The sequence below is a fragment of the Trichosurus vulpecula genome, chromosome 5 (genome assembly GCF_011100635.1).
Source record: "Trichosurus vulpecula isolate mTriVul1 chromosome 5, mTriVul1.pri, whole genome shotgun sequence".
Taxonomy (NCBI): Eukaryota; Metazoa; Chordata; class Mammalia; order Diprotodontia; family Phalangeridae; genus Trichosurus; species Trichosurus vulpecula.
This window is the reverse complement of record NC_050577.1, coordinates 309175865-309189651: the sequence shown is the minus strand read 5'-3', so window position 1 is coordinate 309189651 and position 13787 is coordinate 309175865. Positions and strand designations below refer to the sequence as shown.

At 52.7% G+C, this 13787-nt stretch overlaps 1 protein-coding gene across 1 annotated transcript in view; it reads left to right on the top strand.

Moving 5' to 3' along the window:
- Positions 1–13541, top strand: part of FBLN1 (fibulin 1) — a 66796-nt gene extending 53255 nt beyond the window's left edge. Inside the window, exons 15-17 of the mRNA XM_036759152.1 lie at positions 4365–4507; positions 5948–6079; positions 12742–13541. Coding sequence (XP_036615047.1) covers positions 4365–4507; positions 5948–6079; positions 12742–12881 — 415 coding nt within the window. The 3' untranslated portion in view covers positions 12882–13541. The remainder of the gene's footprint in view (positions 1–4364; positions 4508–5947; positions 6080–12741) is intronic.
- Positions 13542–13787: the final 246 nt, after the last annotated feature.

Sequence of the window (13787 nt, the reverse complement as noted above, 5' to 3'; positions counted from 1 at the left end):
AGTTTATTCTAATTGATTTCTCTAAGGGATGCTCAATTAGAACTATTCAGACTTATCAACCAGAGCACTTTTTTTTTCTTTTGGGCTGAAGGAGACCAGGCAGACTCTGATCGGCCAGTTAAAGGAAAAAATCCAAGAAGAACTGTTACAAAATGGGACCCAATTGATCCTAGGGAGGGAAGGGAGATTTCACTTTCACTTCTCTTTTGCTTAGTTGGAAAGATGGATGAAGTGAGGAGAAAGTGGAGCAAGGTATAAAACAGGCCCCCTCCCATCTTCCCAGAACAGACACAGTAATGAAGGAACTTACATTCTAATGGGGTAGGGGATGGGGGTGGGGGGAGGAACCACACATGGGGAATGGTGACCAAAGTGAGGGACTTTAGTATGGAAAATTACCGAAAGGGTGAGTGGAACCAAAGGGCAATAGATTAACACTATCGGTCCAGGAACAATGGCAGTTAATTTCTTAGTTCATGGTTCCAGAACTGTAGTGGAGAGGGGAAGAAAGGGGAAGGATGGTACTATTAGCCGGGTGATTGGCAAGGAGGCCTTGGAGGAGGTCGGTGGAGCCGAGGAGCCAAGCGATGTTTGGTACTCTCTAGAAACATTGTTTGGGTGGGGGCAATCACCAGCCGGGAGTGTGTGGCCCTCCCGGGGAAGTTCCTTACTGGTCATTATAATTTCATAGCATAAATTCATATCATTATTGTGTCTATTGTTTTCTTGGTTCTGCTGGCTTCCCTCTGCATCAGTTCATGTCACTCTTCCCATGCTTCTCTGTGTTCATCAAACACATCACTTGTTACAGCACAGTCATACTCTGTTCCATCCACATACCACATTTTATTTAGCCATTCCCAGACTGATGGACATTTACTTTGTTTTCCAGTGAGCCTTTAAAGTTATTTAAAAAAAAACCCAACCATAGTGGTTTGATTGCATAGGCAAGATGAGGACCTGAGGTCTAGAGTGACCCACTCTCCAGGACTACTCAGAGTATGGTGTGGTAGCCAGCTGCTGATTGTCTTTATGGGAGCACAGCCGGTGAAAGGACATTAATTATCCTTCTGTCAGGAATGGAACGATTGACCCCAGATGTCCCTTCACTGGCATCATCCAAGCCAGACCAACCTCTCTAGTCCCTGAGTGAGATGGTTACTGTCCTGGGCAGCAGCAGTGATGGGGTGGGGCAGACATTATCGCCCCCCCCACCTCACTGTGGTTCTTTATGCAGGATTCAGTCAGGCTCAGCCTCAAGTTCTGGGCTTCATTGCAGAGACAGGCTGACCCTAGAACAATGTGTCCTCAGGAAGAGGGTGAAGAAGTTGGGCATTTTAGAATCAGGAGCTTTGAAGGGCCCAAGAACAGAGGTCATCCCTGTCAGAGCCATGGCCCAGTGGGATCTGCTTTGCCCTACTTGTTTCAGTTAATGGTGAGATGGGAGAGATGGAGGCTGTTGGTGACCATCCCTGATGGCTTCCTCCATCTGGGCAAAGAGAGGTGACTCTCCTAAAGGCTTTTGACAGGTGGGGAAGTGGCCAGGTAGGCCATTAGTGATGCTCTCGGGTCCAGTTTGAGGTGTCTTCCAGGTGTTTGCAACAGGACTGGGACATGCCTGGGTAGCCAGCCTCCATCACCTGCTCTCAATTTTCCTTCTTGGTCTGGGTCTGACCCAGCTCATTTTTTGGCACCTACTGTCCTGACAGTTACTTTACAAAAGTTGTGATTGGTGATAGGAGATGGCCTGCCTCTAGCTACCAGGAACCCTTCCATCAGTCACCATGTCCACATCATTTTCTTGGGCCAGACCTGTGATGTCATTGGTAAGTGGAACTCCCAGGAGAGGGAATTCTGTATACCAGTGCTGATCAGCACCTGCTTTGGTAAATAAAGCGTAAAGAGCCTCCTCAGATGCTGGAGCAGGTTGCTTGGGGAGGCATAGGCATGGAGAAGTTTGAACGTAGCTTCACTATCATACATGACAAATGGCAGCATGATTCCTCCGGTGATGCTATGGACAGTTGTTGCCCTGAAGTCAGAATTCTGGGGATAGGATAGGACCAACAGTGGGGGAGGGGGAGGATAGATCATGTGTGCCCAGGCCAAGCACTCATGGCTGTGTGTATTCCATGCCCAGCACTGTGCTAGGTGCGGTGGATGCAAGCACAAAAGTGAGACAGCCCCTCCCCTCAGGGAGCTTCTGTTCTGTTAATGACTGTCGGTTATACCAAAGATGCCTGATGTTCTGCAGGGCACGGACAACTGGAAAAGATGGTGTGGGGTCATGCAGCAAGTGGGAAGGACAACAGAGGCAGAGTGTGATCCATGGAGTAATAAAATAATCAAAAGAACCCCTCTCACTGCCTCCAGTCCAACCCCAACCCCCCTGCACCCAGGGCATTGAGTAGATACTCTATGGAAGGTTTGACAGGCTATCAACCAAGCGATTAACAAGCATTGACTGAGAGCCAACTGTATGCTAGGTACTAGACCATAATCACTGATGTGGACCATCTGGTCTGTCCACATGGATTTCTGTGATGTAAGAAGTAACAATAATGTTTCCTGGCTCCCAATGAGACATGCAGACACTACAGTGTTTATGAGGCAGGCTTCATGCAGGAAACTGAGCTTCCCTTGGGAGTCCCCTGGTAGACAGACATTCCACTGGAGCCTCTTGAAGAAGACTCAAAGTATAGGCATCCCCAATAGAAAAGGCAACCCCTCCCCCTTTCCAAGCTTCTTCTGGCCAGCAGAATCAGCCTGATAGACTCTTTGGGGGCAGACTGAGTGTGTCTACCAAGGCTGGCTGTATTCTGCAATGATGATGGCAAATGTTGTGGTGTCCACACAGTGGTTAAAATAAGGTAGATCAGGCAGAAATATTTTTAAACAACTCAGGATTATGTCACTGGACAAACTTGATATAGCTTGGAGACATTATGATATCAGAGGAGTTCTCCAAACAGTGAGGCACCTACAATTCCTGAACAAGAACATGGCATCTTCCTTTTCAACAAACACGTAGTGTCCAAGAAGGGAGGGGGCAATGCCACTGTCTGGCTCAGCTGATGGCCGGAGGACTGTGGTTGGTTCCAGGTGCTGCACTTTAAGAGGGACAATGAAGAATGGAACTGTATCCAGAGGAGGTGCACCTGGAAGGCAAGGCTTGGAGACTGTGCCTGACCAGGACTCCTTGAGGGAATTGGGGATATATAATTGAGACCCATGTCCAAATCTGAAGGGCCATCTCATGAAAGGGAGACGGGACTTAACCTGCTTGTCCCCAGAGTGTAGAACTCAGAGCAAGGATAGAAGTTCAGAGGGCACAGATTCGGACTCAAGGGAAAACTTCCTAGCAGCAAGAATTAGGCTAAAATACCATTGGCTGTTCCAAGTGGTAATGAGCTCCCCATCACAGGAGATCATTTAGTGAAATCTCATCAGGGATGGTGTGGAGTGGACTCTTGTTCAAGGACATGCTGTTTTAGCAGTCACCCTCAGGTTATATCTATCTAAGAAATCCTGGGATGGACAAATGACTCCTCAAAAATCCAGTAGACTGATCCCTGCTTAGCCCCACTGGTCTCTGGAGGCTGATTCTCTTAGCTGTCAGAATTGCTCATGTTGGAATTTTATTCTTGAGACCTTTCCATCCCCTTGGTCCAATATTCTCAATTGTTTTAATCTTTGAGATCCTGCTGCCTCTTTCTTTAGACCCTCAGCTGGATCTCTGGTACCATTGCTGTGGATGTAGACAGTGAGGATGCAGCTCCCACTCCATCCATGAGGGCCAATCCCAGGCTATGCCCTTCCATGAGGTTGTCTTGGGGGCCCTTTCTCACCCTCTCCTGTTATGAGGACAGGAGAGAACACAGACAATTTCCACTAATGACTCCCTGCTCTTGACATGGCACACATGATCCTCTTTGCATCGTACACTTTTTGGGTGTCATCCTTAACTTCATAGATACCCATTTGCTTTGTGTTGCAGCCTGCTCATGCCCACCATGCCCCTCTCTGATGCCCTCTGAGTGAGGATTACTCTCAGCTCTTCAGAGACTGGGATGTTTCATGAGTCGCAGACATACCACAATGCTTGTAGGACACTGGTATTAAAGAGATGGGCAAAGTTTGATTCGGGGAGAATTTTGGAGTCATTAAAGGAGCTTTGCAATTTCTTCCAGCCCACCCCTTTCTTCCTGCTCAGTTGTGGACCCAACTCACTGTCAATTTGTTAGAATCAGGATTTGAACCCAGATCTGTTGACTGTAAGTTCAGTCCTAGCCTTCACCCCTCTCCCGTCCCTCCCCTGGCTACTTCTGCCAACCTAACATGTTCTCTGCTATTGTCTCTCCCAGGATCGGAAACGAGAAGACAGACACCGTGCGTTGTATCAAGTCTTGTCGGCCCAATGATGTCACCTGTGTTCTGGACCCTGTCCACACTATCTCCCACACGGTGATCTCCTTGCCCACCTTCCGAGAGTTTACTCGCCCTGAAGGTAAGTCATGGGATTGGGCCCTTGGGGGCTTGACCACTAGGACCATTTAGCATTGCTCCTGGGCAGACTATAGCCTGATGGAGGTGGCAGGGGTGGGGAGTGTGAAGGCTGGGGTTCTGAGGTCAGATCTCCTGATTCCTTCTCCCAGGTTCTTCCTACTGCACCAAAGAGCACAGGAAGGAATGTCAGGAGATCTGGGTGCATTGGCACTAAGTCAAGGGCTTCCTTCCCTGGCTCACCATCTTCTTCTCCCCTACCACTCCCACTCTTCTACCAGGGCATCCACATGCTGCTCCCACTGCCAAACCTCCCCAAAGTCCAAGGATGTCCTCACTCAGCCTCAGCAACACTCAGGGATGGGCACACCCTGGATCTCACCATTCCTTACCCACAAGTTTTGTTTCCATGGCTAGTCCTTTAGGGCTGGATCTCCCTCCTGACCTCCTGACCTCCTGACCCCAGCCCAGCCCAGCCCAGCCCTCCATCCCTTCCCCTGCCCTCCTCAGGGAGTGAGTGCTTCCCATGGCAGCCTTTATCACACCAGCCACATCCATATTCGTTTGACTCTGGCCATCCCAGCTAGCTGCCTCGCCTGGGAAGGGTATGTGCCAGCCTTCCCCAACCCCCACACCCTCTTTCTGTGGCTGGCATCATAATCAGAGTCCTGGAAGGGGGTGTGTCAGTCTGTTCCCCTATGGCTCACTTGCCATCTCTGCTCCTTTCTAGACCCTGAAGCCCCTCTGGCCACCATTCCCTTTGGAGGGTTGTCTCCCGCTGCTGGAGAGCAGGGGTTGTCTTTGCTTTCGCATTTGTAGCCTGGGGCTGAGCATACTATCCGGCACATTCTAAATGCTGCTTCAGTGTTCCTTCATTCGTGAACACTTGGCGACTGTAGCTTTCCACCCCTTGTTCTCCGCCTCAGTGCTCTGTCAGGCATCCTCCCCACTTGGACTTCAGATCCACCCAGTGTTGACCTTGTAGCGGTCACTTCAAATCCACAAGATCCTATGCCCTCACTTCCCTTCTCCATCCCTTGTCTGGCCTCAGCCCCAACCTGTTTCTTTTGCTCCTTCTCATGAGCTACTGCATGTGGCTGAGGGAGGAAGTCACGCCGTGGCTGGGCAGCCTGGCTTCACTGCAGAGGTGTTTCATCTAATCTCACCTGGGTCCTCACTCTTTTAGTCCTCCCTCGTTAGTTCCTTATCTCACTCCCCACTGAAGCCATTTCAAACTTTCTTCTCCATTCTGTAACTCCCCACAGCTCTCCTTGCCTTCCCTCCCACATGAGGACCTTGCCTCTTATTTTACTGAGAAAATCAGGGCCATTTACCATGAGTTCTTCCTTGCAAAGCATGTGCCATCAGCTTCTGCTCCTGTCTCCTCTCTCTTCCTCTCTGCTCAAAGTCTCTGCCTGCCCCTGACATGTGCTCTCACCCACAGAAATCATCTTCCTTCGGGCTGTTACGCCCGCATACCCGGCCAACCACGCTGACATCATCTTTGACATCACTGAAGGGAACCTCAGGGACTCCTTTGACATCATTAAGCGGTATCTGGATGGCATGACTGTGGGTGAGTACATTTTCCAGGTTTCCTCGTGCCTCCCCAGGATCTGTCCAGCTCTGTCAAATCCTGACCATGCCAAGCTGCCAGGCAGCATGGGCAGGCTCCTCCAGGAGCCTGATTACAACAAGCTGCCCTTCATGGTCCGACTCAAGTCTCAACAGCTTTGTCCTCTTATTGAAAAGGTTTCTTGTTATACAAGTCAGTGCTTCTGGACTGTCAGCTCTGTGGGGGCAGGAATTCCATCTCCTTCCAGCTCCCAGTCCTAGGGATGCTGCATTGAAAGGAGTAGAAATGTTTGGGAAACACTTGTAAAATTGATAGAAAATCTGTTTTCATAAGAGAAAAAACTGTCCTGATTATTTCCTAGTGTAGAGTGTGATGTCGAAGCTGGGAAGGTTCTGAACATAAACTGTTAAAACCTAGAGGGATTTTAGAACATAGAACGCAGAAGGACAGAACAGGGGATGTCAGAGCTGGAGGGGCCTTAGAACTAGGGATGTGAGAGCTGGGAGGGGGCCTTAGAACAGGGGATGTGAGAGCTGGGAGGGGCCTTAGAACAGAGGATGGCAGAGCCGGAGGGGATTGAGAGCAGAATCAGAATTCCGTGAAAATCTGCCATCCACCCTCTGGTACAATTTTGGAATGTGGCCACGAGGGGGTGTTGTTGGACCACTAAATCCCCACCTTCCCGTCCATACAGTGGCATTGGGAACGTTGGCCCTTCACTGGAAAAGGCTTCATTCTTCTGCCTGTAAAACCTGCTACTGCTAACTTGGCTTTGGAGGTGGAAGGAAATGGGTCTCCAGCCTTGGCCAAAGGTTCATTTGCAGCAACTTTACAAGTTTGCAAATGGGTCTCCTTGTTATAAATAGAAGACCAAGGTACCATTGATCCATTGCTGACTCCAAACCCACCCCACCCCCCATGGCCATCCTAGGTCATGGAGAAAGAATTAAGAGTTAATTAGGACATAATAATTAGAAATGAATTCCTCAGCACGGAGTTCTCTGCAGCGATACTCAGTTTATTGAAAGTCCATATTTTGCCTTGGAGCGATACTTAGTTTAAAAAGAATCTTGGAGACATGGAATGTCAGAGCTGAGCTTAGAACAGGGGATGTCAGAGCACAGTCTTGGATTCAGAGGTGCTCGGCCTAGACCTTGGCTCTCCATTGACCACCTCTGTCTTCTTGGCCAAGATGTCCCCATTAGACTTCAGTCTCCTCTTCTATAAAGGGCTTGGTTTGGAGTAATGACCTTTAATGCTCCTGCAAGCTGTACATGCAAAATCCTTTTTTTCCTGTGACCTTAGAACATAGAATATGGAATGGCAGATCCAGAAGGGACCTTAGAAGTCATTTACTCCCAAACCTTCATTTTTCAGCTGAGGGAAGTGAGGTCCACAGAGTGGGAAGTGAATGAGTTTGTTGAGGCCTGACCACTCTGAGTCCTGAGGCCTCCCGCCCCAGCCAGATGCTCTGCTGGATGCCATCTTGGCCCCAGCCTGAGCACAGCATCCAGCTTGTGGCCTTGGTGTTATCGGGCTATCACAAAGCGTCCCTCTCACTCACTGGGCAGAATTCCTCAATGGCTCAGGTTCTGGGGAGAGAGAGGAAATGTCAGAGAGGGTGGGGTCTTAGAAGACAGAGGTCACAGTGACCAGCAGCACCCTCCTTCAGACCCATTTGTCAGAGAGGTATAGAGCCAGGCTGGACTGACCATTACATGATCAGCAGCTCCCTCCATCACCCCCACCCCAAACTGTGACCACACAGGGAACAGTCATCATAGTCAAAAGATTTAGATCTGGGAGGGACCCCAGAAGTCTTCTGGTCCAAGCTCCTCATATCCTCATTATCCATGAGGCAAGGCTAAGGCCGAGGTCACACAGTTCTTGAGTGACAGGGCCGTGATCTAAATCTAAGCCAGCATGCCCCAGAATCCCAGAGCTGGAAGGAACCTCCGGGGTGTGCTGGCCCACCACAGACCTGGAAAAGCCCCCACCTCCACTGAAGCTGAGCAGCAGCCCACGGGAGAGGGAGCTGGCCGCCTCCCAGGGCTGCCCTTCCACCTGGGGACATGCTTCCATCTCAGTCTAAGTGGGCCTCATGCGTCTTCCCCAGGACAATCTTGGTCACCATCCAGCTCCTAGGCTTGACCTGAGCCTTCTCCAGCTGCTCTACCAGAGCTGGGGACTCTCCCCCAGGCTGGTCACTGCCCTCCTCAGGACCCTCATCCCTTCTACAGCCCTGAGGTGCCCAGGCGCACTCTGACCAGTGTGGACGGCAGTGAGACCTTTGCTCCTCGTTCACCCCGCCAGCCTCGTCCCCTCACGGCCGCTGCCTCATGAGAACGCCTGTCCCATTATTACCTCCTTTCCTCGACATGACTCCTACAAGGAGATTGCCAAGGATTACCGAGCTGGAAGGGATGAGTCTGGTGCCTACCTGAAGCAGGAATCCATTCTCACTGTCTTGCAGCGAATCCCTGCTCACCAGCCCCATGAGCTCAAGGCTACTCAGTGATCAGTGCCCAGGAAATCTCGTCTGGAAGGTGGTCCCTGTCGTGAAGGCAGCTAGGGATTCCAGCAAGAGGAGGTGAGGAGGTATGGCGCTGTAGGCATAGGCAACAGCTGGGGCAAAGGCACCGAAGCGAGAGATCTGTGTACAGAGGAGAGCTCCCCAAACGCCATCCTGAAGCTGCCCTGCTCCTCCCTCAGTAAGCAAGTATCATATTCCAAAGAAGTCGGAACACCGCATGTGCAAGTATATGTGCCTCCACCTCACTCTCAGACCCCGGGGCTTTTCCTGAAGTGATCGAGAATGCAGAATGAGACCAACGTTTCTTTTCATTTGTTAAAGTTCTAATTACCTCTTTCTCCCGGCACAAATGACTTCCTTGCCCCAGCCTCCAAACGTTTGGCTAAATTGCAGCCCATTCATGCTGTCTGTGAGCCGCTGCCGCTCCTAGGCTGCTCTCCCTGCTCCGTCCCTGCCCATCCACTCATGGCCTCCCAGCCCTCAACACTGGCCTCAGGCAACCCTGGGAGAGAAGCTCACCCCGCCATTTCCTCCAGAGCAGTTCTGGGGAGTCCCACCTCGGAGGGCCTTACCTCTGGTGGGCAAATACGTAGCAGAGTCAAAACCCAGTAATTTCCCCAGGCACAACTCTCCATCTCCTGCCTCAGGGCCTTTGCCCATGCCCGTAAGACTCTCTGACCTCACCTCCTCCTCTGGGAATCCTGGTTGCCTTGCATTTGGACTGGCCCAGAGGGCAGAACTCCATGGGGTCGGCCCAGGGGCAGCCCTTATGGGAAGGAAGATCAAGGGACTTCATTACAAATTGGACAGGGAGATTTGCAGCTGAAATCACCCTTGGCGAGCTGGTTTTACCAGCAAAGGGAGACCTCAGGGCCAGAGAGAGAGGAAGAGCCTTCCCAAGGCAGCAGGGCCAGCATCAGAGCCAGCTCCGTGGACCTCCAAGCACTGTGGGTCCTTGCTTCTCACTCATGGCATCCAGACTTTGGGGATTTCTTCCGAAGTCAGGGAGCTTTCCATTCCCAGAGTCCTGCCAACACAGAGCATGGGACCGTGGATTTAGAGCTGGAGAGGCCTGGCAGGCCACCAGTCAGGGTCCCTTCCTGCTCAGGTACCCTGTGGTTCTGGGGCTGGAACAAGGCCTTTCGGTTTTACAGGGGAGGAAGCTGGGGCCAGTAAGTAGCAGAGCAAAGGGAGCTCCTGTGACTCCAGAGCCCAAGCAGAGGCCGCTGACCACCAGCCAGGCTGTCTAGAGGTTTCCTCGTTGGGCCAGATGACCTGGACAGTCCCTTCCAACCAGCATTCTGCAGGAGGAAGATTCCTGGTTTGGGCGTCCCAGGGTCCAGGTTCAAATTCAGATTCTGCCCCTTCATGCTGATGGGGCTTCATGAACTAGATCCTCTTGGGTCACATGATCCTGAGGATCCCTGGGAAGATGAGACACTGAGTGATGTGGGAAAGGGAATTTGTTCCCTTCGGGGTAGAGCCCCCAGGTGCCGTAGAAGATAAGGAGGCAGCAGTGGGGTTGCTCCAACTGGAGATAATGGGGGAACAGGATTCAGGGCCAGGCCCCAGGCCCCAGCCCTGGGCCATGAAGCCTCCCCAGGTGCTGGGGACCTGGAGAAGGGCCCACCAATTGCAAGCCTCTGGATTGGCTTGGAAGTGGGCAGGGCCACTCTCCTGGAGTCTGGACCCTGAGCCCCAAGGCTTCTGTGGTTAGGCCCCTTCAGAGGGCGTGAAGAGAGCCAGGGCCGAATGGACAGCGGTGCTCTCAAGAGGGCCACGAAAAGGGAGGCTGCGGGCCAGCCAGCCAGACTTGCAGGGGAGAGGCCGGCTGCCTGGGCCACCCTGTGGGGCTCTGCTGGGACTCCTGCTTACCTCGGGCTGCTGTCCATAATCAATCTTCCTGGGCCCAACCTCAGGCTTTGGAAAATCAGGACCCTGAAAGGGGTCAAAGATGCCATTGTGACCCTTTCCTCCCACCTTATTCCGAAAGTTTGGCCAAGGATTAGGCTCCATTACTCCGGTGCTCACTTCCTGATTCAGAAATTCCCCCTGAAAACAGCCGCCAAGCCATCCTCCCGGTGCTGATGGATTGGCTCTGTGAGGCTTTCACGCCAAATCCTCAGGATTAGGCGAGAGCTTTCTCCGACCAGTCACGGGGGAGCAGTTCTCCACGGCTGGCTGCCAAGTCAGCTACCAGGGCCTGCCCCAGGGGAGGGTCAGTGTCACAGAGGGAGAGGAGCTGGACCCACAGTGGGAGATAGGCTCCCCACCACCACCCACCCCTGCCAATCCTCCTGTGCCAAGTTTAGGTGGGCTGGTCTAGCGTCCTGCCCTCCCAGAAGCAGGCAGGCCCTTCAGTCCTGGCCAGCTCCCATCTGGTGGGTGATCTGTTTAAAGGACTTGAGCAGCCTGGAGTTTTCCAGAGAAGATGAGAAGCAGGGTGAAAGAGGCCATGCCCTGGGAAGACCATTGGAAGGGGCTGGGCATGGTCAGCCTGGAGAAGAGGTCAGGGCTGGTATGGCCACTGTCTGCCACCCACCCCCACCCACCAGGCAGGCTATGTGGATGAGGGGTCAACCTCTTGCTGCTTGGTCTCAGAGGCAGAAGAAGCAACATTGGGGGAGGTTCTAGGCAGGCAGATGGCAGCCAAAGTTGCCCTCCGTGGAAGGAGCTTTCTTGAAAGGTATCATGGAGGCAGAGTCTGAATAACAACAACCTCTCTGGTCTAGTGTGGAGGGACTTTTCCTGCTACTGGAGGGCTCAGACAAACTGCCCTTACTGCTCTGAGAATCTGGAGTTCTGGGACCCAAAGCCAGGCCAAGAGGGAGGGGTTTCCATGGAACACATCCCTCAAGGCAGCAAGGCCTAGGGCTCTCTTCTTCCCCCAAGATGGAGCTGGAGGATTATGGAAGGGTGCTCATCTGATCCAAGAAGGACCTGCTGACCCCCAGAGAGGTGACCTTGGGCCAGTCCTCAGCTTGTGCCTCCCTTGTAAAAAGAGACACTTGGTCTTCTTCCCAGGGCAGCTGTTGGGAAAGAACATGGAAACCATGGACTGTGGGTTCAGAGGACCACAGGGTCCCAGACTGAGAGCTAGATGGGGCCTCAGAGCCACACCCTTCCCTGGACAGAACCCAGGGCGGAGAGAGGGCAAGGGAAAGCCTGAAGTCACACAGATGGTAATGAGCAGAGCCAGGATTTGAAGCCCAACCCTCTGACTCCATACCCACAATTCTTCCCACTTCCCATGAAGCCAGCCCCCTAGATGCCCCACCTGCCCAGACCCCAAGCCCGATCACCAGTAGAGGCCAGTTTACTGATGGCCCAGAGGAGGCACCCCCAGCTTTCCAGACCAAAGGTCTTCCCCAGGGGGAAGGGTCTGCTGAGGCACTGGGCCTCCAGCCTACCATTACCTGCTTTAGTGGCCTTTGATGGTGTCCACAGTCAATTATTACTCTTTGGGATGATACTCAGGGAAAGGCTATCAGTTTCAGGGCTGACTCACCCAACAGGCCCACCTTGGCTCAAGGGCCCAGGTGGCGAGCTACCAGGGAATGCACCCCCAAAGGCACTTTCAGGAGATACTTTGGAAGGGCTGGGCCTAGGTGCCCATCACAGCCCAGGGGGCGACCCCAGAGCCCAAGTACAGGAGGATACCCTTGAGGGAATCCCCCTGCCCCCTTCATGGTCCCCATGGTACCACTGTCCTGAGTCCAGGGGCACTTCCTTTTGAATGAATTAATCCAACCTCCAAACCTGGGGTGGGGGGAGACCTAACCTGGGACTGATTTCTTTAGCAAAGGGAACTTTTGAAGGAGGAAAGTCCTTCCATGGCAGCAGGTCAGTGCCCTCTGCAGTTTATAGTCCCCTTGGCTGAGAGGCATCATGGGCAGGATTTGAACTCAGTTCCTTCTGGATTTGAGGCCAGCTGCCTGTCAAACCCTCTGCTCAGTCAATAAAAGCACACCCCTGCCCCATGGAGGCAGGAAAGCCAGGAGATGTCAGATCCCCAGAACAGGAATGACTTTTTCCTTGTGTTCTCAGCATCCTGCCCAGGCACTGGGCATTGGGGCGTGGGGGTGGGGCAGGTATCTTGGCTGACCTGGCTGTTCTGGTTTCTTGGCAGGTGTGGTGCGCCAGGTCCGTCCCATCGTGGGCCCCTTCTATGCCACGCTCAAGCTGGAAATGAACTATGTGGTGGGTGGGATGGTCTCTCATCGCAACGTGGTCAATGTCCACATCTTTGTCTCTGAATACTGGTTCTGAGAGTCAGCTCCTCGCCCCGCTTTCCTGCCAGGGATTGGGCCCTGCCTCTGTGTATAAGGCCCAATACTTTCTTCCCTTTGCTCATTTCTGTCCTAAGCATCATCTGCCCAGAGTTGTGCTGGATAGGGGTATGATGGGGCAAGACAAGCCCACCTAGTAAAAGGTGGGCGTTCCCCTCCCCTGGCCTGAGCCCCTCTGTGGCCTGGCCTGGTTCTCAGGAGGGACAGCCTGATGTCGGCCTTGGCCACCACTGGTCCAGGGGAGCTTGGCATAAATGAATCAGAAGATGACCTTTTCCTTCTTTCCAGCCACATGCACGTGCACATCCCAACCCAAGGAAGCACAGCCAGTGCCTGCATGTGTTGGTCAGCTAGAGCCCAGCCACCTGCCCAAGCCAGCCACAGACCTAGAACCCAGCCCCAACCCCAGCCAGCCACAGGCCTAGAACCCAGCCTCAGCCAGTCAGGTCCATGGTATTCTGGGGTGCTTAGAAGGGACAGTTGAGCACTGTAAAGAAACCCTGTGTTGAGACACAAATCCTTGTACTCTGGTATCCCTGGGATGTAGCCATGTTCCTACAATAATGCAACAAATGTATTTTCTGTCCACCTCCACCCTCCTTGTTGTGAAATACAGAGTTCCACAATCGTCTTGTGTTCATCCCGCAGTGTCCTACAAGTTCCCATGAAGTGTTGACTGGGCCACAGCTCCTACAGTAACATGGCAGTGTGGAGGGAGGGCACTCTAGGAGACTGGACCAGGGCAGCCTACCCAAGTGGGTCCTACCGAGGTGGGATGGCTCATTATGGGGCACTCTGGGATGGAAGGTTGGTTTGGTCACAATGACTCATGAAAACTGTTAGCCAAGGATGGAGTGATTGGGCTTTAGGGCCAGGGAGAAGGGCC